At 40.8% G+C, this 25,422-nt stretch overlaps 1 protein-coding gene across 2 annotated transcripts in view; it reads left to right on the top strand.

The window, feature by feature from the left end:
• The window catches only part of TMEM260 (transmembrane protein 260), a 1,312,140-nt gene that overhangs the window by 894,265 nt on the left and 392,453 nt on the right, over positions 1-25,422 (top strand). For both annotated transcript variants that reach the window (XM_044074429.1, XM_044074428.1), the window contains one exon: positions 18,505-18,676. In XM_044074429.1, the coding sequence (XP_043930364.1) occupies positions 18,505-18,676 (172 nt within the window). The remainder of the gene's footprint in view (positions 1-18,504; positions 18,677-25,422) is intronic.

The raw sequence follows: 25,422 nt of genomic DNA, 5'->3' as shown, positions 1-25,422 counted from the left end.
AAAAAACCAATGGGCAGAGGCACAGAAACAGGTTGGGTGGCCACGGTGGTGCAGCGGTTAGCATTGCCGCCTCACAGCAAGAGGTTCTCCGGTTCGATTCTCGGCTGGGGTGCCTTCTGTGCGGAGTCTGCATGTCCTCCCTGTGGTCACGTGGGTTTCCTCCAGGTGCTCCGGTTTCCTCCCACATCCCAAAGACATGCAGTAGGTGGATTGGACACTCTAAATTGGCCCTAGGTGTGAGTGTGTGCATGTGTGTGCCTTCTGTGGAAGGTTGGGCGCCGGGCTGGCAACTCAACACTGTAAAACTCCACTGCCAATCATGAGCGGACAGGTGATCTGCTGTGGCGACCCCTAACCGGGAAAAGCCGATAGAAGAAGAGGCACAGAAACAGGTTACGTCCCTCATGGATATGAGGGCCATTCAGGCAGTACCAGAACAGGAAAAAGGACAAGGTTTTTACTCAAGACTGTTCTTGGTGCCCAGGAAGGACAAAGCCTGGCTGCCAATACTGGATTTATCGATTTTGAACACATACCTGGACATTCCAAAGTTCAAAATGTTCACTTTGCAACAGCTTCTGCCCATGCTGGGCAAGAATGCTTGGCTGGTGACTTTAGAGCTAAAAGAGGCATGTCCCAATAAGACAGTCGTGCAGAAGATACCTCAGATTCAAGGCTGGATTAATGCATTACCAATTCTCTGCACTGCCCTTTGGCTTATCTACTGCACCCAGTGTCTTTACAAAGTGCCTGGCACCAGTAATTGCATTTTGCAGACAAAGACGTATTCAAATATATCCTTACTTGGACGACTGTCTCATTCAAGCAGAGAACAAGGACACTCTTCTACGACACCTGGCATTTGTGAAAAGGCTTCTAACATGCCTAGGGTACACAGTAAACGAAAATAAATCACAACTGGTACCCTCTCAAAAGACAACATTCCTGGGTGCAAGCTTGAATACAACTGCCCAGATGGCTTACCTCACGCCAGATGAACAAAGGCAACTGACTACTTACTTCAAACTGATGGCAACAAAAACCCAGTCTTCTGCAAGACAAATTCTGCAGGCTCTGGGCTTCATGGCATCCTGCATCCTACTAATTCCATATGCTAGACTGCATATGAGGAAACTTCAATGGTACCTAAAAAGTTTATGGAGTCAGCATTCACACAGTCTGGAAACAATGATTCCTCTCATCGCCTGCCTGCAACAGGAGTTTCTATGGTGGGCAAAGGCCTGTCACCAAAACTTGAGACGGCCCTTCATTCTACCCCCTGTCAGCAAACCTTAACAACAGACTCATCAGATTATGCCTGGGGGAGCCACATGGCAGGAAGATGCATGCATTCAGGACATATAGGCACCAAATCAAATGCATCTACACATCAACCAGAAAGAGATGCTAGCTGTTCAAAATGCCCTAACAGCCTTCAATGACTTACTTCATTCAGGACAACTACTGATAAAAACGGACAACACCACAGTCATTTGGTATATAAACAAGCAAGGGGGCACACACTCATACCCCCTTTGCAGATTAGCCATGGCACTGTAGGACACAGCTTTGGCCTACCAAATAAATCTTCAAGCTCAATCCCTGCCAGGAAAACAAAACAATCTGGCAGACGATTTAAGCAGAAACCTTATGGATCCTCACGAGTGGAAACTAAATCCACAAGCCTTTAGCATGATAGCAGAGAAATGGGGGAGCCCAGACATAGATCTACTTGCCTCTCCTCAAAATTATCAACTGAAAAGATTCTGCACAAGGACTTATCACAGACAAGCATGGAAAGTGGACGCCCTATCCTTCAGTTGGAAAAAACTATCAATTTACGCCTTTCCTCCTCTGCCTCTTCTACCCAAGGTCCTCGTAAAAGTCAGACAAGAGAAGCCAAAGATGATATTAATTGCCCCGGACTGGCCCCGCCAATACTGGTACCCAATCCTAAAGAACTTGTTGCAATACCCAGCCTGGACCTTGCCTCAAAAACCACAACTACTGTCCCAGCAAAACAATCAGATCCTGCACAATCAACTATAGACTCTGAACCTGGCAGCATGGCTAATCCTGTAATCTTACAGACGACACCTCTCAGTAAAGCTGTGATGGATGTCATTTTGGAAGCCACAAGGCCTAGTACTAGAAAATCTTATGCTGACAAATGGAAGAGATTCTGTGCTTGGAATCAAGCACAAGGAACTGATACAGCAGAACCGCATATTCCTCAGATATTACAATACTTAACTGAGATGCTTGACAAAGGCCTATCTTTCTCATCAATCAAAATCTATGCCTCTGCCATTTCGGCTCATTACAATACTGAGTCACCAATCTTTTCTCATCCTTTACTAAAGCAGTATCTTAGAGGAGCCAAAAATGTAAGGCCTCCTAGAAGATCACCATTACCTGCTTGGGACCTCAATTATGTGTTGGAAAAGCTCACCCTGCCTCCATTTGAACCAGCTTGCTACCGCGGGATATAAAGTTCTTATCATGGAAGACAGTTCTGCTACTAGCAATTACTTCAGCAAGAAGAATTTCAGAGCTACAGGCCCTCATGGCTGTGGAGCCTTTTATCATATTTTACCCAGACAGGGTGTCTCTGAGGACAAATCCTACTTTTATGCCCAAGGTCGTTTCCAGTGTGGCTCTTTACCAAACAATTCATCTGCCAACTTTTTATCTAAATCCGCAGAACAAAGAGGAGAAAATTCTGTATTCCTTGGACGTACACAGACAGCTAAGATTTTACTTGAGCAGGACTAAAGCTCTAAGAAAAACTGAGCAATTACTAGTGTCATATGCTGCAGGATCAGATGGAAAGGCTATTTCAAAGCAAACTATTTCAAAGTGGATAAGCCATTGCATCCGTTTCTGCTACTTACACCATGGCAAACCTGTGCCCAAGGGCTTTAGGTCTCACTCCACCAGGGCTGCAGCTACTTCAGCAGCCTTTCTCAGAGGAGTACCAACCAAGGGCATTCTAAAGGCTGCTATTTGGAGTTCTGTTCACACCTTTACAAAGCATTACCATTTGCCTCTCTACTCTAAGTCCAGGGGAGGCTTTGCCATTGCTGTGCTGCAGGGCCTTATAGCCTCACCTAATGCTGTTTAGCTCCAGCCTCCCAACCATAGCTTTGGGATTCTACCCAAATGTAATGACTGCAACAGTGAAACACGAAGAACATAGTACAGTTGTGTACACTTACCATAAATGTAGATGTTCGAGTGTATTCACTGTTGCAGTCCAGGTTACCCTCCTGCCATCCTCCTGTCATTCTACAATTTATCTTCCCTTCTCTATCTTCTACAACCTATGTGGTGTATTTGCTTGTAGATGAAAGTAAAGTTTATACTGATGCATGCATGTATATATATAAATATTTAGAATATTGCTATCTTTTTGGGGGCACCTGACATCGGGGGCAAGAAAATCTAAAGAAAATGGCGTTGGCTGCAAGTTTTATACCCCTGACGACCTGACGTCATGGAAGAGAAGACAGCAAACAACGCAGGACCCAAGACTTCAGAATTCAGGCCAACTGAGGGCAACCTGCCAGCAGATTACCCAAATGTAATGTCTGCAACAGTGAATGCACTCGAACATCTACATTTATGCTAAGTGTACACAACTGTACTTTCTTTTCATTATTTTTTTGAAAGTTAAATTGTTCATTAGTAGCAAAGAATGTAAATCTTCAGTCAGAGTTACAGTGCTTCTTATAGTACAGTACTGTAAAATATCCCGTGATTTTCAACAAACACACTGCCTAACTGGCATTCAGATTCTAGATCCCTATGACTGTCTGGTAGTCTCTCAAAACTTCAGACTCCTCCCTTTGCATGTCTGTGAATGTGAAGGACCAGTCAGCTGCCAGAGCATGATAGCCCTTCACAGCCGCAGACAGCAGCCCTCAGTTTTTTTCTGGTACCACTGGAAGAGAAGGATCTCTGAGAAGATTACCTTTTTTTGGCAATTTTGGTCTCCGGAGCTCAGATAAGAAACTCAATAGTTTATTTTATTCTTCCCTCTGCCTTTTCTATTAGTGCTTTTGTAATGTTATAATTTTTTGTGAGAACATGCATTTTTGTAGTATTTTATTTCCTGTTAAGAGTGAAGGATTATACTGTGTGTTGTAAGCTGAATACTAGTTTCTCAAGGGTTTATAACACTTTCTAAGTGTTTTATGATGTTTTGTGGAGGCTTGACAAACTTTCTGTACTGAGGCCATTTTTGTCAAGGTCTCCCATTGACTTGTACTGCCATAATCGGTGTAAATTGCAGCCGGTATTTGCATTGATTTAAGGTATTATCATTTGATAGAAAAACTTGCTGTTTTCACATTTTATTTTCTTCATATCTTTGTATGAAAAGATAAACGAAGTAATTTAATAATAATCTAAATAAGTATTTCAGTTAAATTGTGATTTTATGCCATTTTATTTATGAACCATTACTGACAGAATTTTTATTAAGTTTATGCTTAATTCCTTGTCTAAGACTATTTTTTATTGGGTTTATTATTTTTGGGCTAATTCTAGCCCTTATTGTTTAAAGTTTGAGTCTTTTGGGGATATTTATTGGCACAATTTTGTTTATTGAACATGTCTGAGAGGAATTTTTATTAAGTTTATTCCTAACTCCTTGTCCAAAACTATTTTGTATCATGTCTATTATTTCTGTGCTGTTTCTAGCCTTTATATTTAATTTTGGGGTACTTTGGGACATATATTTGTGCCTTGGCTGGTTTACTGGAATAAATGTCATTTTACTTAGTGCAGTACTTGGAATAGTATCCCTGTTGCAATAGACTGCAGTTTATGGTTTTAAGGGATAATAGTGGGTTTTGTCCATTTATTTACTGGACTGAACGTGCAACCAGTATTTGTTATTGATCTGGCTAGAAATGTGTCCCATTATTTGATGAACTCTGATACTTTGCGACCCCACTACCCTCAGCTGCACCTTATACACCTAAAGCTCATGCTAATAAATCACAAAATATGCCTCAGCCTAGGGCTTGTGACAGGTTATCGGACCATTCAGGTTCTGTTTTCTCCTGGTCCCCTAGTGTGGGCTGTGGTACCACAACTCTGTTTCAATTGCCTGTTTAAGGTGTGAGTGAACTCTTTAGGTGCAGAGGAAGTTAGGAGTACAGATTCAGTTTCCAGAATTTATATTTCTTCTTTTCCATATTCTCCCACTGGTGTAGAATATGCAAAAAAAAAAAAAAAAGTAAGGGAGACTTAAAGCCTCAAACAGTAAAAAATCAAGTTTGGAAAATGTGGCTACTAAACCTAGAGTCATGTGGAGCAAATCTCTGTGGACAAAATGTTTGAATCAAAATTTAACACAGTCAATTATTTAACCACGAGATCAATCATTTGGATATTACTATATGCAAAGATACGGACAAATAAAAGTTTGTTTCAAACATTTTTCATAGAGTCTTTTTCTAATGGTTATTTGCACTTCCATAGCTGTCCAACACCCATAATGATAAGGTAATCCAGCATGGAGATAGGATGAAAAAATGTGTCATGTGCTCTCAGGATCCCTTTATTTTTTAGGGGAATGAAGTTAGTTTGCAAATTTACAGTTTTAAGAAGGAAGGTTTAGTAATAATGCAAAGATGCTTCAGTTGTTACGCAGCTTAGGTGGTCTACATTGCCAATTCGTCAATGTGCCTGGCTTTTTAAATTGGTAAAACAGAGTGAGCTTTTAGAGATTGTGTATTCAGAAATGTTTATGTGATAAAAAGGAGGGACAAAGCAAATATCTTATATAGGCATCTTGAGAGTTGTGACAAGTTTATACAATTACAATTTTTTGTCATTAAGAAAGTGATGGCAAATGAGAAAGGTGGTTGCTGGCAGGACTTGTTGGAATATCATGAATTAAGATGGCAATTGTATTTATCTTGTGTTTTGAAAATGGATGAGGTTTTCTATGTGGTATCGAAATAGAAATAGAGAGTCCATTGCAGTCAGTATCGCTCTGGTCTTGAAAATTTTCAAGATACATCTGTTAAGGTGCATTTAGTGGCCATCTCTGTATGTCTACCTGTGAACCCTCCTTTTTCTTCTTCTTATCATTTTGTCAAACAGTTTATAATGAGGAAATTTCTCCTTTGTGGGATCTCTATTCTTCTTCTTCTTCTTATTTTGGCTGCTGGTCGCCACAGCGGATCATCTGTTTCCATTTCTTCCTGTCCTCTGCATCTTGCTGTCACAGCAATCACCTGCATGTCCTCTCTCACCATATCCATAAACCTTATCATAGGCCTTCTTCTTTTCCTGTTACCTGGCAGCTTCATCCTTAGCAGCTTTTTCCCAATATACTCTGCATCCCTCCTCAGCACATGTCCAAACCAATGTAATCTTGCCTCTCTGGCTTTGTCTCCAAACCTTCCAACCTGGGCTGACTCACTAATATACTTATTCCTAATCCTGTCCACCCTTGTCACACCCAGTGCAAATCTTAACATCTTTAACTCTGCCACGTCCAGCTCTGACTACTGCCTTTTTGTCACTGCCACTGTCTCCAACCCGTATAACATAGCTGGTCTCACTACCCTCTTGTAGACCTTCCCTTTCACTCTTACTGGTACTCGTCTGTCACAAATCACTCCTGACACTCTTCTCCACCCACTCCATCCTGCCTGTACTCTCTTCTTCACCTCTCTTCCACACTCACCATTACTCTGAACTGTTGATCCCAAGTATTTAAACTCATCCACCTTCGCCACCTCTACTCCCTGCATGCCCACCATTCCTCTGTCCTCCTTCTCATTCACACACATATATTCTGTCTTAGTCCTGCTGACCTTCATTCCTCTTCTCTCTAGAGCATATCTCCATCTCTCCAGGGTCTCCTCCACCTGTTCCCCACTCTCACTAAAGATCAAAATGTAATCTGCAAACATCATAGTCCACGGGGACTCCTGTCTGATCTTGTCTGTCAACCTGTCCATCACCATTGCAAATAAGAAAGGGCTCAGAGCTGATCCTTGATATAATCCCACCTCCACCTTAAACGCATCCGTCACTCCCACCGCAGACCTCACCACTGTCACACTACCCTCGTACATATCCTGTACCACTCTTACATACTTCTCTGACACTCCCGACTTCCTCATACAATACCACAACTCCTCTCTAGGCACCCTGTCGTATGCTTTCTCTAAGTCCACAAAGACAGAATGCAACTCCTCCTGAACTTCTCTGTACTTCTCCATCAACACTCTCAGAGCAAACATCACATCTGTAGTGCTCTTTACTGGCATGAAACCATACTGCAGATCACTAATCATCACCTCCCTTCTTAACCTAGCTTCCACTACTCTTTCCCATAACTTCATGCTGTGACTGATCAATATAATCCCTCTGTAGTTACTACAGCTCTGCACATCACTCTTATTCGTAAAAATCGGTACCAAAACACTTTTTCTCCATTCCTCAGGCATCCTCTCACTTTCCAAGATTTCATTAAACAATCTAGTTAAAAACTCTACTGCCATTTTACCTAAACACCTCCATGCTTCCATAGGTATACCATCTGGACCAACAGCTTTTCCATTCTTCATCCTCTTCATAGCTATCCTTACTTCCTCCTTGCTAATCCACTGCACTTTATGATTCACTATCTGCACATCATCCAACCTTCTCTCCCTCTTATTCTCTTCATGCATCAGCCCCTCAAAGTACTCTTTCCATCTGCTCAACACACTCTCCTCGCTTGTGAGTATGTTTTCCTCATTATTCTTTATCACCCTTACCTGCTGCACATCTTTACTAGCTCAGTCCCTCTTGTCTAGCCAATCGATACAGGTCCTTTGCTCCCTCCTTAGTGTCCAACCTTTCATACAACTCTTCATACGCCTTATCCTTAGCCTTCGCCACCTCTCTCTTTGCCATGCACCTCATCTCCTTATACTCCTGTCTACTTTCTTCATCTCTCTGACAATCCCACTTCTTGTTTGCCAACCTCTTTCTCTGTATACTCTCCTGTACTTCTTCATTCCACCACCAGGTCTCCTTGTCCTCCTCCCTCTTTCCAGATGCCACACCAAGCACCTTTCTAGCCATCTCCCTTACTAGCTCTGCTGTAGTTACCCAGCTATTTGGTAACTCTTCACTGCCACCCAGTGCCTGTCTTAACTCTTCCCTGAACTCCGCTTCACAATTACCCTTTTTCACTTTCCACCATTTGATCCTTGGTGCTGCCCTCACACTCCTCCTCCCCTTCTTGATCACCAATGGCATCCTACAAACCACCATCCTATGATGCCTAACTACACTTTCCCCTGCCACCACTTTCCAATCTCCTTCAGACTGGCCCTGCTACATAAAATGTAATCCACCTGTGTGCATCTCCCTCCACTCTTGTATGTCACCCTATGTTCCAGAAAAAAATGCCCTTACTACCTTTTGCACCAACCGCTCAAGCTGATCTTAAGTTCTTATTATGGAAAAAATGTTTTGCTTATTGCTGTGACATCTGAGACGCTGGTTTCTGAGCTGCAGCTGTCATGGTGAGGACTACCTTTCCTGATTTCTACAGAAATAGGGTTGCGATATGTACTAGCTCTTCTTTTATGCTGTGGGTGATTTAAGAATTCATCCTCAAGTAGTATATTTTTTCCCTGGGTTCTGTTAGACCCGTAGAATTAAAGAATGATGATGCTTTGTACCTTGCATGTGCAATGGCAGCTCAGATCCTACTTTGACAGGACAAAGCCCTTTAGGAAGGCCAAAAGGCTTTTCACTTTCTTCTCTGTGGTATAGAAAGGCCAGTCTGTCTGTAAGCAGTTCATTGCACATTGTTTGTCCTCTGATATTGTTTGTTTTTACATCCACCGTAGCGAGGCAAATCCAGGCAAGGTAAAGACACATTCCACTACGGACGTTTCCTGTTCAGTAGCATTTTGGTAAGGGGTGGAATCTAGAAGTTTTCTGGAGGTAGCATCTTGGTCCTCGGTCCATACCTTACGAAACACTACAAACTGGATGCCTTTTCGAGATCTAGAGCAGGCTTTGCTAGGACCATTCTCCAGGAGCTTCTTGATGCGTATCCTTCCTCCCCATCAGGTTGGGTAAGCTTTGGGAATCTGTCAGAATGCCAGTAAGGCAGTGCATTTGTTGACCATGGTACAGATGCATGCGTTCCACCTACTTGTAACTGTAGATGTTCATAGCACACACTGCCTTATTAGTAGTACCATCCCACCACCCCCCTTTAGTTGGATGTGTATAGTTAGTGGTTGCTGCCGTTTTTTGTTAGCAGCTATTGTTATGTGGTTGTGGTTTTGTGTGTGTGTGTGTGTGTGTGTGTGTGTGTGTGTGTGTGTGTGTGTGTTGTCTTTGGTTTGGAGCAGTACATTGTTTGCAGATCTTACATTTTCCATCTGCTCTTCCTTTTGGGCCCTTGGAAAAAACTGAGGGCTGCTGTCTATGGCTATGGAGGACTGTTCTGCACTGACAATTGACTGGTCCTTCACACCACAGATATGAAGAGGGAGGAGTCTGAAGCTTTGAGAGAGTGCCAGAGAAAGGACAGCAGGGCACTTCACCCCAAATGCCAGTAAGGCAGTGTATTCTATGAACATCTTCTATTATAGGTAAGTGGAACTTGAGTAACTGTGACAGCTTTGGACTGCAGTGCCAAATATGCCATACAGGAGAAGCCATGGTACCAGACAACTTTGGGTAAGTTCACACAGTGGGTTAGGCAGAGGTATTGAGATTTATTAGTGTAGCATGTCCTGGAATACCATTATCCTCTCCTTTCTTAATGAGACCCCCCACACACACCTTCAGTCCCTTGGTGTTGTGAGGTACTGAATTAGGTTTGCATCTCTCAGTGTCATTCCCGGAGGCAGTGATGGTGAGACTAAGATGGCAGAGGCACTCTACTATGCTACTCTAATCTTTATGGAATTCAGACCCCTGAGTGCCAAAGCAGAAAAGACTGAATTAAGTTGGAGCTGGTGGATGTCTTGCTTGTTTCAGCTATATTTACTTGCATTGTTCAAAGACTCCGACTCCATGAACAGAGTAGCTCATCTGAAGGATTAATGCTTTTAAAGCAAAAAAAAAAAACTGAAATATCATTGACAGGAAGAGGATGGTTATATGGGATGGAATAGAATGATAAATGTTTTAAGTTCTGCTTTTAGTAATTGTAAACCATAGAAATATATCACAATGAGCATAAATGTTTCCTTGAAAGACAATAAAAAAGACCTTGTCAGTTTTGCTTCCAGTTACAGTATTCTTGATTGGCTTAGTAAGCCCTGAAGCATTTGTGCTGGACAGAAAAAAAACTACTGAATAATATCTGGAGATTAATGCCACTGTGCAGAACTTTGACTAAGCTGTGTGAAAAATGTTCAAAAGACAGAATCACAAATGAAAAACTATTAGAAAAAAATTCGTAATTAAAGAGAGTTGGAGTTAAACAATATACACTGGGATTCAGAAAAGAGTGAAGCACTACACGATTGACTGTTCTTTCTTTTTCAAACTTTGTGTTTCACTGAATGGGGCTAAATAAGCCCCAAAACTAAATATCATTGCACCCAAGTTCATAGGTAGGTACTAGGCTATCTGCCCGAGGGCATTTATAAGCCTAGCCAGAGTGTGTCAGCTTTCGCTGCCCCATTGATTAATCAACTGTGCCTCTGTCAAGAAGAGCCAATGAAGTGATCCCAGGAGTGTATTTTCTGTTACCCATCCACTCGTCAAGGTTTCTCTTGAAGAGTGTTAGTGAGGGGCTCTGCCTCATGTAGTTAGGAATTTTGTTCCAAAGCATGGGGAGTCTCTGTGATAGGAATCTGTCCCTCCACCATGTTCTATTTATTGTTGTGGTGAGGTTTAGCTCACTAGAGCGAGTGGCTCGCAGTGACTTGGATTTCTTTAGGTGGAGCATGTCCATCAATTCTGAGTTGGACATGGTTTTGTAAGTCAAGCAGAGATCACCTCTGAGTAAGCGATATGCGACTGAGTACAGCTGGAGTTTTTCCAGTCTGGCTGCATAGGACATATATTTGAGGCCAGTAATCCTCTTGGTGAGGTACTTTTGTGGTCTTTCCAGCTGTTGGAAGTGTCTTGTGAGGTACATCCCAAATGGGGCATTGTACTCTATGATGGGTCTGATGAGTGACGAGTAGAGGGGCACTATAACCTCTTTATTTCTAGATGTGAACCCTTTAGTAATTAGATGGGCTACATAGTAGGATTTCCTAACTACTTTGGCAATATGATTGTCAAAGGTGAGATTACTATCTACCTGGATCCCCAGATCTCTTATTACCTCTTCTGTATTAAGGGGGCTGCCACCTATGTGGTAATTCATGGGTGTTTTGTTTTTCCTAAACGGGATGACTGTGCATTTTTTGGCATTTGACACCAGGTGTCCGTCTCAGTAAGGCCCTTTTGGAGAATGTCTGTGTCAGCCAGAGAGTCAGTTATGGCTCCCAGTTTGCAGTCATCGGCAAACTTGGTTAGCCATAGTCCTGTGTTTGCCTGTACTTCTGAGAAGTATATGCCTAACAGTAGGGGTCCCAGGACCGAGCCTTGTGGGACACCACTTGTGACTGGTTTAGAGTCAGACCTGGAGCCCGTTTTCTTACGGTCTGAGTTCTGTCTGTAAGCCAATTGGCAACCCATCTCGTGACGTAGGGGTTTATGTTCTGGCTGGTGAGTTGTTCTATAATTTCCGAGTGGGGAATGGTGTCAAAAACATTGGCGAGGTCAAGGTAGGCTGTGTGAACTACCTTCCCCTCATCTATGGCCTTGGTGACTGTCTTGAAGAAGTCAACCAGGTTTAGTAGGCATGATCTGCCCTTAACAAAGCCGAACTGGGTCGGGTCAAGTGTTTGGAGGTTCTCAATGTCTTTGTTAATGAGTTCCATGATGATGTGCTCCATAGCCTTGCAGACCAGGCTAGTCAGGCTTATGGGGTGATAGTTACCAGGGTCAGCTGTGGCCCCGCCTTTGTGGAGTGGAATAACCATTGCTGTGCACCATTCTATGAGCACGTAGCCTGTGGAGAGGCTGAGGTTGAACAGTGTGTTTAGGTGGGGGGTTAGTTCGTTTTGTAGTTCATGCAAGATGCATCCTGGGACACCATCTGGCCCCATTGACATGTATTTGAGGCCAGTAATCCTCTTGGTGAGGTACTTTTGTGGTCTTTCCAGCTGTTGGAAGTGTCTTGTGAGGTACATCCCAAATGAGGCATTGTACTCTATGATGGGTCTGATGAGTGACGAGTAGAGGGGCACTATAACCTCTTTATTTCTAGATGTGAACCCTTTAGTAATTAGATGGGCTACATAGAAGGATTTCCTAACTCCTTTGGCAATATGATTGTCAAAGGAGAGATTACTATCTACCTGGGTCCCCAGATCTCTTATTACCTCTTCTGTATTAAGGGGGCTGCCACCTATGTGGTAATTCATGGGTGTTTTGTTTTTCCCAAACGGGATGACTATGCATTTTTTGGCATTTAGCTTGAGACCATAACTTTGACACCAGGTGTCCATCTCAGTAAGGCCCTTTTGGAGAATGTCTGTGTCAGCTAGAGAGTCAATTATGGCTCCCAGTTTGCAGTCATCGGCAAACTTGGTTAGCCATAGTCCTCCTGTGTTTGCCTGTACTTCTGAGAAGTATATGCCTAACAGTAGGGGTCCCAGGACCGAGCCTTGTGGGACACCACTTGTGACTGGTTTAGAGTCAGACCTGGAGCCCGCTTTTCTTACCGTCTGAGTTCTGTCTGTAAGCCAGTTGCAACCCATCTCGTGACATAGGGGTTTATGTTCAGGCTGGTGAGTTGTTCTATAATTCCCGAGTGGGGAATGGTGTCAAAAGCATTGGCGAGGTCAAGGTAGGCTGTGTGAACTACCTTCCTCTTATCTATGGCCTTGGTGACTGTCTCGAAGAAGTCAGCCAGGTTTAGTAGGCATGATCTGCCCTTAACAAAGCCGAACTGGGTTGGGTCAAGTGTTTGGAGGTTCCCAATGTCTTTGTTAATGAGTTCCATAATGATGTGATCTATAGCCTTGCAGACCAGGCTAGTCAGGCTTATGGGGCGATAGTTACTAGGGTCAGTTGTGGCCCCTCCTTTGTGGAGTGGAATAACCATTGCTGTGCGCCATTCTGTGAGCACGTAGCCTATGGAGAGGCTGAGGTTGAACAGTGTGTTTAGGTGGGGGGTTAGCTCGTTTTGTACTTTGTGCAAGACGCATCCTGGGACACCATCTGGCCCCATTGATGCTGTGCTTTTGGCTTTTGAAAGGGCTGTTATTGTGCCAAAAAAATGCTGATGCTGACTCTACAGCATGCCTGGCAATGCTGGGTAAGTGGCTGGTAACTCTCACCCTTGAGGCATACACCATGTCCCAATCAGACAAAGTTGCAGAAAGTACCCCCAATTTTCTGCTCAAGCAGGAGCATTATCAATTCTCAGCATTGCCCTTTGGCTTATCTTGGCTTACCCAGAGTGTTCCACCAAAATGCCTGGGCATCACAGTATGCACATTGCAGACTCAGGGGGGCACATACCCTTACCTGGACGACTGCCTTATAGAAGCGGACAGCCAACAAAACTTGTTAAAAAAAACTCTATGTCATCATTCACCATTGCAGGCTGGATATACAGTATCAAATACTCATCAAGTGTCTCATTATCCCAACAAATACCTTCCTGGGTGCTACACTGACACAAACACCCAGATGGCGTTTTTTCATCTGTGCGTCTGTGAATTCCAGGACACTACACTTTTCCGGTATTGTTGTGGGTCCTTTTGGGGGTGAGAGGGGGGTGAAGTTCACACTGAATCTATCTGCCAGGATGTTGGCAATATCAGTGGGTTCAGTATATTTTGTGCTATTTTGCACTAGCTCAGAGCATATCTGCGAATTGCCACTTAGATTCTTGACATAGCTAAAGAAGGCTTTGTGGTTATCTTTCGAATCCTTGGCTATTTTTCTTTTGAAGTTAGCCTTGGAGGATTTTATGAAGGACCTTAGTTTCTTACTGATACTGATCAGGGATATCTTTCCTTCTTGGGATTTGCTTTTTTTCTGAACTAGTTTCCTCCTTCTGTTGTATAGCCTGTTTATGGCAGGGGTCCACCAGACTGGTTTCCTTCTCTTAGGGGAGTTAGTCTTGGTTTTGCTAGGGATGGCATGATCCATGCATCCTTGTAGGTTCTCATAGAGTGCATTTGTAAAGGTTCCAACATCTTGGGCACTGTTATCCTTTAACATGGGGGCTGTAAAACTTACCACCTCTGTCTTAAGTAAGGTGAAGTTTGCTATAGAAAAGTTTTTCACTGTGGTTTCCTTGGTTGAAGGTGTTGGTGTGGTGTGGACATCCAGAGTGATTAGTTTATGGTCTGATCTAACCAGTGACTGGTTGACTTTCGGTGTGGAACACCTGTTGCCCATGTTGGTGATGACCAGGTCCAATATGTTTTCACCTCTGGTAGGGGAGTTTACCAGCTGATCCAGGGCATTTGTGTTGATAAATTCCAGGAAGCGCTGGACCTGGGAGTTTGTACTTGAATAGTTTTCCCAGTTAACAGTAGGGTAATTGAAATTGCCCAATATCAGAGTGTTCGGTAGGACCTTCATGTTTTCCAGTGTCTCCAGAAAGGTGGAGTGGTGGTCCTGGGTCATGGAGGGTGATTTGTAGCAGGCCACAATTTGCATTGCAGATTCGCCTGATGTTAGTTGCACATGGATGATCTCTGAGGTATCATGCTGCGCCACTAACCTGGAGGTGTAGGTATCCTTGATGAATATGGATACACCCCCCCTTTTGTGTTTGGTCCATGTTCTGTGGCCGAAATGTGTGGTATGAGTTGTAGCCCAGTAATGCTGGGGTGCTCTGTGGAGCCTTGAACCAGGTTTTAGTTACTTCACAGATGTCGACATTCTCCATACTGAGGAGTGCTTTGAGCGCGTGCATGTTGAGATTTAGACTCCTGGTGTTGAGTAGCATAACCCTCATTTTTTTATTTGTGCTGTTTACGGAGGTGGGTTTGACTTTTGAGCCTTGCCTAAAAAAAGGCACTATGGGAGCAGCAAGAGCCTTGGCCAGTATTCGAAAGCCTAGGGGTGACAGGTGCAAACCCCCTCTTGTGAAGCAACGAGGCTTGTCGACATGTTGTCCCTGACAGACACTGGATCCCCTTTGAATGACACCAGAAGCTTACCCAGTTGTTGAAATTGATCATTTTTTCTTTATACTGCGGTATCATTCTTGGTGAGGGCAGGATGCTACTCAGGGTCAGGGTCATACCCGCCTGGGCTACATGATCAGAGAGCTCTTCCATGTCTCTTTTCATGTAGTCCAGGGAGGTACATCTCAAGTCATTCACACCAACATGAACAATGACAGAGTTATATTTGTACTTGTTCTGGAGTGACCTGAGTGCTTGTGTTATGTGGTGGATTCTGGCTGCCGACAGGCAGCTAAGAGTAACCTTCTCCTTGTCCAGCCTAGTGAGTGGGACGTCAGTGTGCCTGACTATAGAGTCGCCTATTACTAGTGTGTTAGGTATGTTATTTCGCCTTAAGGGCTGTGATTGTGCTGCACACTGATTTTGTGTTTTATGTGTTGTCTGGTTTGTGACGGGAAGTGCAGGTTTTTTGGGTGTCTGCTTCAGTGAGATTTAGTTTAAATGAATACCAACTCGTATTACCCCCATTTGGTAAAACACTGAAAGTTTTAAAAAAAAATCTGATTGTGCCATACAGCACTAACCCCTTTCTGAATCCCAGGAATAGTGCTTATTTCATATTTTATCTGGGTACATGAACTGGAATTCTGTCATGTGATCCAATGGCAAATTGAAACTTGATAGCCATTTCCTCACTAGCAGTTGGTCAAATAAGTAAGAGGGCAAAATACAGATTTGTCAGGAATACCCAACTTGTTGAAGTAACTAAATATTTACAGTGATGTGATTCAGTGGATAATACAAAGAGAAAAAAATGTCCCAACTATGCTTCATACCTTAGTACCCCTTGTATGTTGTTCAAATTGTTTTATATTTTTAATTACCGTATGTTTGAGTACAAGTGCTTTAATGTATATGATGCAAATGTCAAGGGGGTTTAGGTGGTATCGTGTATGTAGGAAGGGATGAGTGAAAACTTTATTAGCATTTTCATGATAGAGTGACAGAAGTTCTTTCATGCCATAATATGAAGGAATTCTGAAGTGTTCCCATACCTCTTTGTGTTGCAAGACATCTTGCAGTTTACCTTCCCTTGTCAGTAACTGCTTCCACGTTCGTGTCTCTGGTGGTGTTTAAACCACCAATTCATAGATTGCCATGTTCTGTTCTTATTGTACAACATTTAGAACTTCATCACTGGCACAGCAGACATTTCCAGGAGCACACAAAGATGTTTGTGCCATGCCTCAGTTTGGTTTTGTGTTTTTGGTATGTTTTCAGTAATGCAGCCAGGGACAGACCAAATAAGATTTTGGAAGTGATGAGGCAAAATGTGTAGTAGTTGATAACTGTATTCACAGTCCTTGGGCTTACAAAGTTGTAGTTATGCTCAAGGAATATAATTAGCTCTTGCCATTCTGGCAGTATCTGTTATTTCATATCTTCACATGCAGAGATATTGTTGGCTTTGAGGAGAATGCCAGGGCAAATAGCTTTTCAGTTTAAGGGCAGAATAGACAAAGTTACACATGAGGGGACAAAGAGATAATTGCTCGTCACCATACTCTGCCTGAAAACTAAATTTATGAAGATGTACCTCGGGATCAACTGTGCTTCCAGTCTTTAGGTAACATCTAAAAATAGGTTCTGCAAACTGTTGTGTGCTTGCTATCTTTTCCTGGTCATCAGAGCAAACAGTATTGGAAGTGCCATCTCTATTTCCAACAGTAGCATGCATTGTACAGAAAACAGAACTGATGGCACACTGTTGACCAAGTTGGAAATATTCCAGGTACAAGCTATGTTTTAGTTGTTTACATATTTTTCCCATTTTCTCTGATTGTCAAGATGGAGCACTATGCATAGTGATTTTGGAGAAAGGCCTCTTAAACTGGGGCTTCTTGGACTGGCCTGCCATGCTTCACCATCAACATCATGCAGAGTATCAGTAAGTTTGGGATGACTAGTCATGGCTACTAAGGACACTTTTTAAATTTCAGTTCAGTACTAATGTAATCAGTGTAATGGCGATGACTGGTGGCTCTTAACTCTTTGCCTTAAGCTTGGTGTATTGTGACCTCATATCCCTTTCCATTTAATTCTTTTTGAAATGGGAGCTGCAGCCCTTTTTTTTTTTTTTTTCTTGTTGTGAATTTACAGTATGATAGTATGTCCAGAGATGGTCTGGAATGTGCTCACTGTTTCCTGTATATCTGTGTTATCTAGTTGCTTCACATCTATATGTTTGGATCTCAGAGCTGTATTTTGGAGGTGAGGTGGGGTTTATTTATCTCCTGGAAAATGTGTTGTGCTTGTGACTATGTGATGCTTGTCAGCTGTGCTTTATTAACATGTTTAATGGTGCTATTTTAATTTCTTACACTTGCTGAATTTTTTTAATTTTCAGCTCGCTTGCCCATTATCCAGTTGTACTTGCATCATGCAGTTCTCATCCACTTTGTTTTTGATGGCATGGCAACTGACCTGATCATAGGAATCTAGCTGACCTTCATGGATCTTATTATAAAATGACACGATTTATAAAAGCAAGAGCAAATGCAAGGTACATGGGTATAAGAGTAGCTAACCAGCCAACATGTCTTTGTAAGGTGAAGGAAAACCAAAGTATGTAGAAAAAAGTCCACATGAGTAATATGCAGACTAAGTACAATTGAGAGGGTATCTTTTATATATCCTTTTCGGAAGCAGGGTCTTCATTTAATTATAATACAAGTGTGCCTTATACAGCCTTCTTGGAAATAGGTCCTAACTTCAAACATAATAATGAAACAAGTAGAACAATTGATGGTGCTGAAGCACCACAGAATTACGCCAACAGTCTTTCTCACAGTAGTAGTGAAAACCTTAAAGTGCAGTTAAACTGTTGTAAGTAAAATAAATACGCATATTGTTGGGTAAGTCTTAGTGTCCATGTCCCTGTCATTAATAGTGTAGATGAGAAATATCTAGGGTTATTAAGTTCTAAAGCAGCTTGTAACTAACCTGAGTGTAAGAAAACTCATTTAAATAATTTTATTTTTGCATTTTATTGTAGTCAGAATCTGATTTAATGTGTTGAAATGGTCAGAAATATGTATGACATCTGTTTTACCTCAGTTTAGTAAATGCTATACTTCCATCTTATATTAATTAACCATATTGACTACCACCTAACTGAACTTCTAGGAAAAAATTAACTTTATCTTTGTGATGGAGTCTGTTACTATTGGTAATAAATAAGACATAATTAACAAACAAAAGTACCTGTGCCATAAGGTGTGACTGTTTATTTTTGTTTCCTGTTTAGCATCTGTGACCAAAGCAACAATTATGTGGTCGATACATTTGCAAAGAATTTATTATTTTCCATGCCTCACAATGCTATAATATTGCTGAGAGGTGATTTAACTGGTAATGCCATCCGTTATCATCATTATTGTGAAGGACTAAGACCTGATGTCGCTTTAGTGGACCAAGAGGTAACAAACTGTTAAGTGTGTCTGCTTTAAGGTGCATATGACTAGGTATTCTAAAGAGTGCACACATTTTACTAAATTTGTGTTTTGCATAAATGATGCAGTATGTCTTACATTAAGAGGCGGGAATACAAATAACTGATGGAATGCAAGGAAGGTAAGTGGCAAAAATGATTGAATGCCACAAAGTTTTTGGGTATTAATAATAAATTAAAAGCAGTATTGTGACAAAAGTAGGTACTGCCAGCACAGCTTAGGTTCTAGGGCTATCTGCCCAATAGCATATCTAATATAGCCCATAGTTCTGTTATGTGGCTAGCCACCCCTTCGCCACCTTTAGTTTGAATAAAACTTTTGCCATCTTTTCTGTCTGCTCTGTCAAGCAGAAAGTATCACCTGGGTGGGTATATCTGCACATCCATCATTGGTCATTCAATCTTTTGAAACAAGGAGAGAAGGTGCTCTGCCTCTCACATGTGTACGGCCGGGATTTCCAGGAGGGGAGTCTCTTGGTGATGAATCTGTCAGCCCAGCACGTTCTATTTATGAACCGGTCAAGGTTTTAAGTCCGCCCTTGTGGGTTCTGAGGGATCTAGATTTTTTGAGGTGAAGCATATTCATCAAATCTGGGTTTGACATGGCCTTATATGTCAGGCACAGGTCACCTCTGATAGCTGTAATTTTGTAAATAATTATATGTCATTTGTGAATATCAAAGTAATTTATATAAGATGCTAGTGTTACAAATGTATTAGAACTCTATGTCACATAAGATGCTTCTGTTACAAATGTATTAGATCTGTATGTCATGTGTATATCAAACTGTTTTGTACAAATGTTTGTGCTGAAAAGGTATGTGTAAAGTGCTTGTGCTTAAAATGTATCCACAATGTGCCCTTCTGGAACAGAACAGAAAAATGTACATGCACTATTGTAACTGTTTTAACAGAAGAAACTGGAGGGTTAACCTCAGTCCAGCAAACTTTAGAAAAATATCTGAAATTAAATTACTTTATAGGCTAGGCCATAAAGATGCTTTAGTACACACAGAGACACAAAGTCTGTAGTAGGAAGCTTTCTGTATTGTCTTTAGGGTGAACTTATTGCTACTTTGAAAGCATGAAGGAATGCAATTGTTTATGACTTCCAGTATCTGCCAAAGATCTGTGCAAAAGCCCTTGTATGAGTATTGTTACAAGTAGATGCTAAATACTGCCAGCTTCAGAAATGGGGGTTTTGCCTGGGAACTAGAAGTCAGATGACCAGAAATGATGTAATTCTGCAAGCTATCCCAGCAGTAATATTTTAGATATTATTTTGAGAAGCCTTGCAGTGAGACAGAGCATTCTGTATTCCATCTTAGACCTGACAATAAGTGCCACTACTAGGTATAATTTTCTTAGATTCAGTCAGGAATATAGTGAAGCTTAGCTTAGATTTTGTTTATCTGTATTTGTGTGAGCCTGTACTGCAATGATATTTTAAATATTGCCTGTTTTTTTTTTACTTACAATACTAATTGTTTTATTTTCTGTGAATTCTGTCATTAACAATTTTGATATTTTTGTTTCTTTGAAAATTATTTTTTTTTCAATAATCTTTATTTTACATAAAGATAATACATATATATTCCAACTATTACATAGTGGCACATATATAAATAAAATACATTACAGGATTGATAGTGACATGGAAGGCCACAAAACACAACTATTTACATTATGTACACCTTTGTACATAATACTGCCTGTGGTTTTGAACTCTGATGTCACTGTGAATATATATTTAGTATTGTCTTGTTATTTTATTATTTATTATTAAATATATTTAAACCTTTCATTATGGCTGATCTGTTTAGAGATATTTAAGTTCTGTGAGTACTTGCTAATTTATTTTGTGACACTGTGTGGGCCACTCCTAATAGCCTTGCTCTTGGTCAAACTACCACTTGTATTAGTATTAATATTACACAGTAAAATTGGACACCGTTTGTTAAGGACCCTAAAGTAGCTGATAAAGAGTGACTGGTGGCAGTGGTAACTACTTTATAGTCTGGGCAGAAGGGGGCATAGCTAGTAAACCACCTTTGCCAGCCTTTCCCAGGTTTGTGTGTGTGTGTGTGTGTGTGTGTGTGTGTGTGTGTGTGTGTGTGTGTGTGTGTGTGTGTGTCAGCTGCTTGGGCAAAGACACAAAGCAGTGGTTGGACAGAGAGGGTGCTGGAGGTCTTGGCTTGGTTGCTCAGCTGAGATCTCAACTCTGTAGCTGTGCCATTGGGGAGTCTTACTGGGGATCTGGAGAAAGGGGAACCAGCCCCAGACTGTGTCTGTGTGCTGTTAAGGAAAACTACATTTGATGCAGAGAGCTGCATCTGGAAATACTGTGTATGTATCTGTTATCCTGCCAGTGAACGTCCCCCCACAGATGCCAGTGGTGAGGATTGAGGCTCCTTGATTACTGGTCCAGTGGTGGGTCGTCACAAATATCATTAACTATTTAGTAGTGTTAGTGTGTATTGGAACAATTTTGCAGTTTTGTAGAAGTTTTTTAATGGGTGTATTTTCTTTGTATCATGTTCTGAAAAAGTCAAGTGGAAGTGTATTGGCAAAAGTGCTTAACATTAAATTTTTGTGTTCTTGTATTCAACAGCAGTCGGAGTTTGTTTCTGAGTTTAGAGGTTCTCTGAATCCAGTGGGGAGGAAGCATTTACATTTACTGTCTGATTCCTTGCCTAGTATTGTGCCTATGTTCCTGATATTTGTCAGATTAGTAGTTCTTTTCTTTATTTATTGTTACAATACAGTGATTTTTTTATGTGAGATAATATACAGTTTTCTTAATATTTACATACTAATATCAAAGCTGTGAAATAATTTATCATAAGATCTCTGCTTTTTATTTAGCTGGTTGGTGTCTAAGAATGTCATTGAAAATATATCAGATCCACTCTGAATAATCATATATCATATGCAATTATGCAGAACTAAAACGTCTAAAGCCTTGGGTCACAAGCTGAAAACAGTGACACTCCCAAGGTCACAAAAATCCATTTTTTGTGTGGTGGTAATTCCCTGCACCCTCCACCAAAGTGAGGACAAGCCCCAGTACTATCAAGCTTTGTTATATATATGGCAACACGGAGGTCACACAAACTTAGAGAAAGTGCCATAAACAAGTATGCAGTCTACTACTTAGCCAGTATCCGTGTATGGAAACATCAACAACAGGAAACAGATGAACTCCCTATTTTAACCTTTCAGTATCTGGAAGAGCAGGACATGATGAAGCGTTCATTTCCTAAATATGTCATGGTTTACTATCATAGTGCTGTGCTATAAATTAAGCAGTACATCTAGCAAGTGTGTTAAAAACTCCTTAGAACTGAGAACTCATAACTTTTTTACTTCTATAAGCTATTCAGACATCATCTGTAAAATTTCTTTCATTTTCTCTATAATTATTCATGGTCAGTTCATATGTTCATCAGCTTGTTGTATACTTTGCATGTTTGCATTTTACTTGAGTTTGTCTCCCCACCCCTCCTCTGAAAATGGACTGCGTCAGTCCAGACAACGTCAGTTAATGAGTGGTAAATAAATCAATAAATAAGCAGACAGACAGACAAATCCTTGTATTTATTTATTTTAATGTTTAAGGTATGGGTACCACACAGATCTGCTGCTAAGCTTGTTCCTGATGAGTTACATTTACTGTTTATGCATTATTCCACTATGCTAATAACTCACCTACTTTCTTTTGAGGTAGTTCATACTGTCTTTCATTATGTAATGCCAAAAGGCACTTTTCTAAATGGCTGCATTTCAGCCATAACTGCAAATGAGGCTTCTAATAGTTTGCATTAAAAGTCCACTATCTTTTAATACTCTTTGCCAGGAAACATGTTCAGCATTTTTACCAGAGCATAAGAAGTGGTTTCTTAATTTAATTCATGTCCTGTTTCCATGAAATATATTATAGCATATGCTGGAATTTAAATCATGAGCAGCTACATAGTTCAGAATATTCTTTTTTTAACAGTTTTATTGATGTTATATACATACAATCATTCTCAAAAAATCTTTTTCTAACAATATATGTTAACAAACCCAATTAACATATTATTAACAAACGACTAAAGTATTTACAAGGACATCCATATTACAAACATTTCTTAAATTAGATAAATTGTAACTTTTCAAGGTGCAGTTTATTCCTTTTTTAACAAATTCAGCATGTTAACACACATATTAAGAGCATGTGTTTTCCTAGATAAATGAGATTTTATGGTCAGTCTCTGAATTGCATAATTCAATTAAACTGTTTTTGAATTCTATAAAGGTTGGAGGAGAATCTGAAATAATATTCTTGTTATAATCCAGATTTTGTGAAAAGATCAGCTTATTATGCGTTTTTTCTGATATTTTGCACCTTTCAAAGCTGTTATGCTTATGTCTCATAGTAGAGAACATGTGACTGTCACCACAAAACAAAAAAGAAGTGTGGCAGAATAAAGATTATAACAGCTTTTAAAACTGTTGTTCGATCAAAAGTAACTCTACCTGGCTTGTGGCTGCTGTGTATGTGGCAGTAATAAATGTCTTGCAATTTAAAACCTGTAAAACACTTTGTGCCTCCTACACTTTAGGTTCTGCAACATACTACAAGTTAGAAAAACAAAGTTTTGTGTACCAGAAAAAGTTATGATTGGGTTTCTCCTGCCATAACCCACTAGTTGATCTGCTCTCAAAATAGAGGACAAGATTCACTTCTCGAGTTGCACTGTTGATATTAACTTCTTGGTATTTATTTCTCACACAGATAACAGACCAGCTATGATTGGCAATACATTTGCAGTCCTTTATGTTCTTTGCATTCTGTAAAGGGTGTCCATTACCACAGTGATGAGCAGCAGTCTAATGACCCTTCTTTTATGTCGAGGGTGGTAGTTGTTGACATTCTCCTTCTCCAAGATTCTTTGCAAGTCATAGTGTGCTGCAGATTTTGCCATCAGGACCAGCATGAACAAAAGTACTGCTGTAGCAGAACAATTTGTTACCACAGTTATCTGACTAATATTATATATATGCTGGTTCTATAATTAACCATATTTTTCTTGTGCAACTAATACCATTTCACTAATTTTATTCTTATTGAAACGTTTCTTAGCAAATTAAAGTCAGTGGTATAATGTCTGTTGCTATTGGGCAGCAGGTAATCCAGGAGGATTCACCGTGCTATTTTATTAGCGTGGTTCTTCCTTTGTTTTGCTTTTCCTTCTGGATTTGATTTCAGTAGTTTCCAGTATAACATTGCGTCCTGACCTTTTGACATATTTTTTCTTACATATCTTAGTGTAATTTATTTATGTATTTTTGCAGTAGGCTCAACTTCTTTTTGTTGAAGCTTTCCATTTTGTTCCTTTTCAGATGTTACTTAAAAGTGGACCTCTCATCCTGTAAAATACAGAAACGCCATTACCACTGTGTAAATAATATCAAGTGATGATCATCATGAAATCACTGTTGTATTAGCTTTAGCTATATGGGTTATATTCTGCCAAAGGTATGACGACTGCCCAAAGCTCAAGGACACCTTCTGTGCATCCTAACTAGTGTACAGCAAAAGGAAAGTAGCACAATTTCAGTGGTTAGGATGACAAACCTTCTGAACTTTCTTGCTGTCAAAGTGCTGTCTTCCCTGCTGGCTTTGAGTGATCGACAGTCAACTAGTGCTTCACCAAGGTTGAGAAGATAAGTACCCTGTTGGGGAAATCTTCCACTTTTTCAACTCTTGTGAAGAAAAGTTATCCTTATCTGTCAAAAGTGTTCAATATGGGCTAGAACTAATGTTTTGATTCTCACTAAAAAAATGTTACTTTTAAAATGTTATTTTTAGTTGGGATTCCCTGTAGGGAAATTCCTTCTAAATTAGTAATTTTTCTGTCAGAAACTATAGTTAGGGACTAGGACTAGTGGTTTTGGGGGTTGCCATTAAATATTTTACCTCAAAACTTTAAAATTATAAAAAAGTTATACCACTGACTATTCAAGGCTCCTCTACCCACTTGTCAGCACTTTTTTATGATAAGAGTATTGACCAGACTTCAGGCTCTTCGGTTCTTCCTCTCACATCTGCAAGACAAAGTTATACAAGAGTCATCGGTCTTCAAACTGGCTTCCTCTTCACCTCATCTACATATGAATGAGACTGCTGTGGTAATTTCAGGTGTCTCAGACCTCTCATCGATTTCTTTCAGTCTGTCTGGTGTTGCTCTAGGAGAAGTTCCTAAGAAATGGGAGACAAGCACATCCTCCATAGCTGGAACCATCCAACCGTATTCTGCTGTCCTCTTTGAGCAAGGGAGAATTACAGCTGTTTGTGTCAGAGGATGCTCTACCACAAAGCTCTCCTAAGGAGCTTGATTCTTGTGGGAGGGGCCCATTCTCCAGCCAGCCAGAGAATATCAGACATTTTTTCTTCTCCTGTTTCACACAGTCCAAAGTATTAGTCCAGATAAAATCACTTAAGCTAGCAGACCTAGGAGACTCTCTCTTGCTCACCTTGCGGGAGGAATAATTAGTAATGCTTTGTTGAAGTTTCAATTAGCTTATTCAGTTAAGTAGGAAAATGGGCAAGTGTTCTTGTTCTAATACATTACATTCGACAGGTCAGTTATTTAATTGCAGACAGTGGTAAGAAAGTCCAGGGGAGCTAATTGGAAGAAAATGTGGGAGATGGAAAAAAAGAGCCAG

Source organism: Protopterus annectens, chromosome 6.part0, assembly GCF_019279795.1.
Source record: "Protopterus annectens isolate FY-2018-M chromosome 6.part0, PAN1.0, whole genome shotgun sequence".
Taxonomy (NCBI): domain Eukaryota; kingdom Metazoa; phylum Chordata; order Ceratodontiformes; family Protopteridae; genus Protopterus; species Protopterus annectens.
This window is presented reverse-complemented; position numbering and strand designations above follow the sequence as displayed.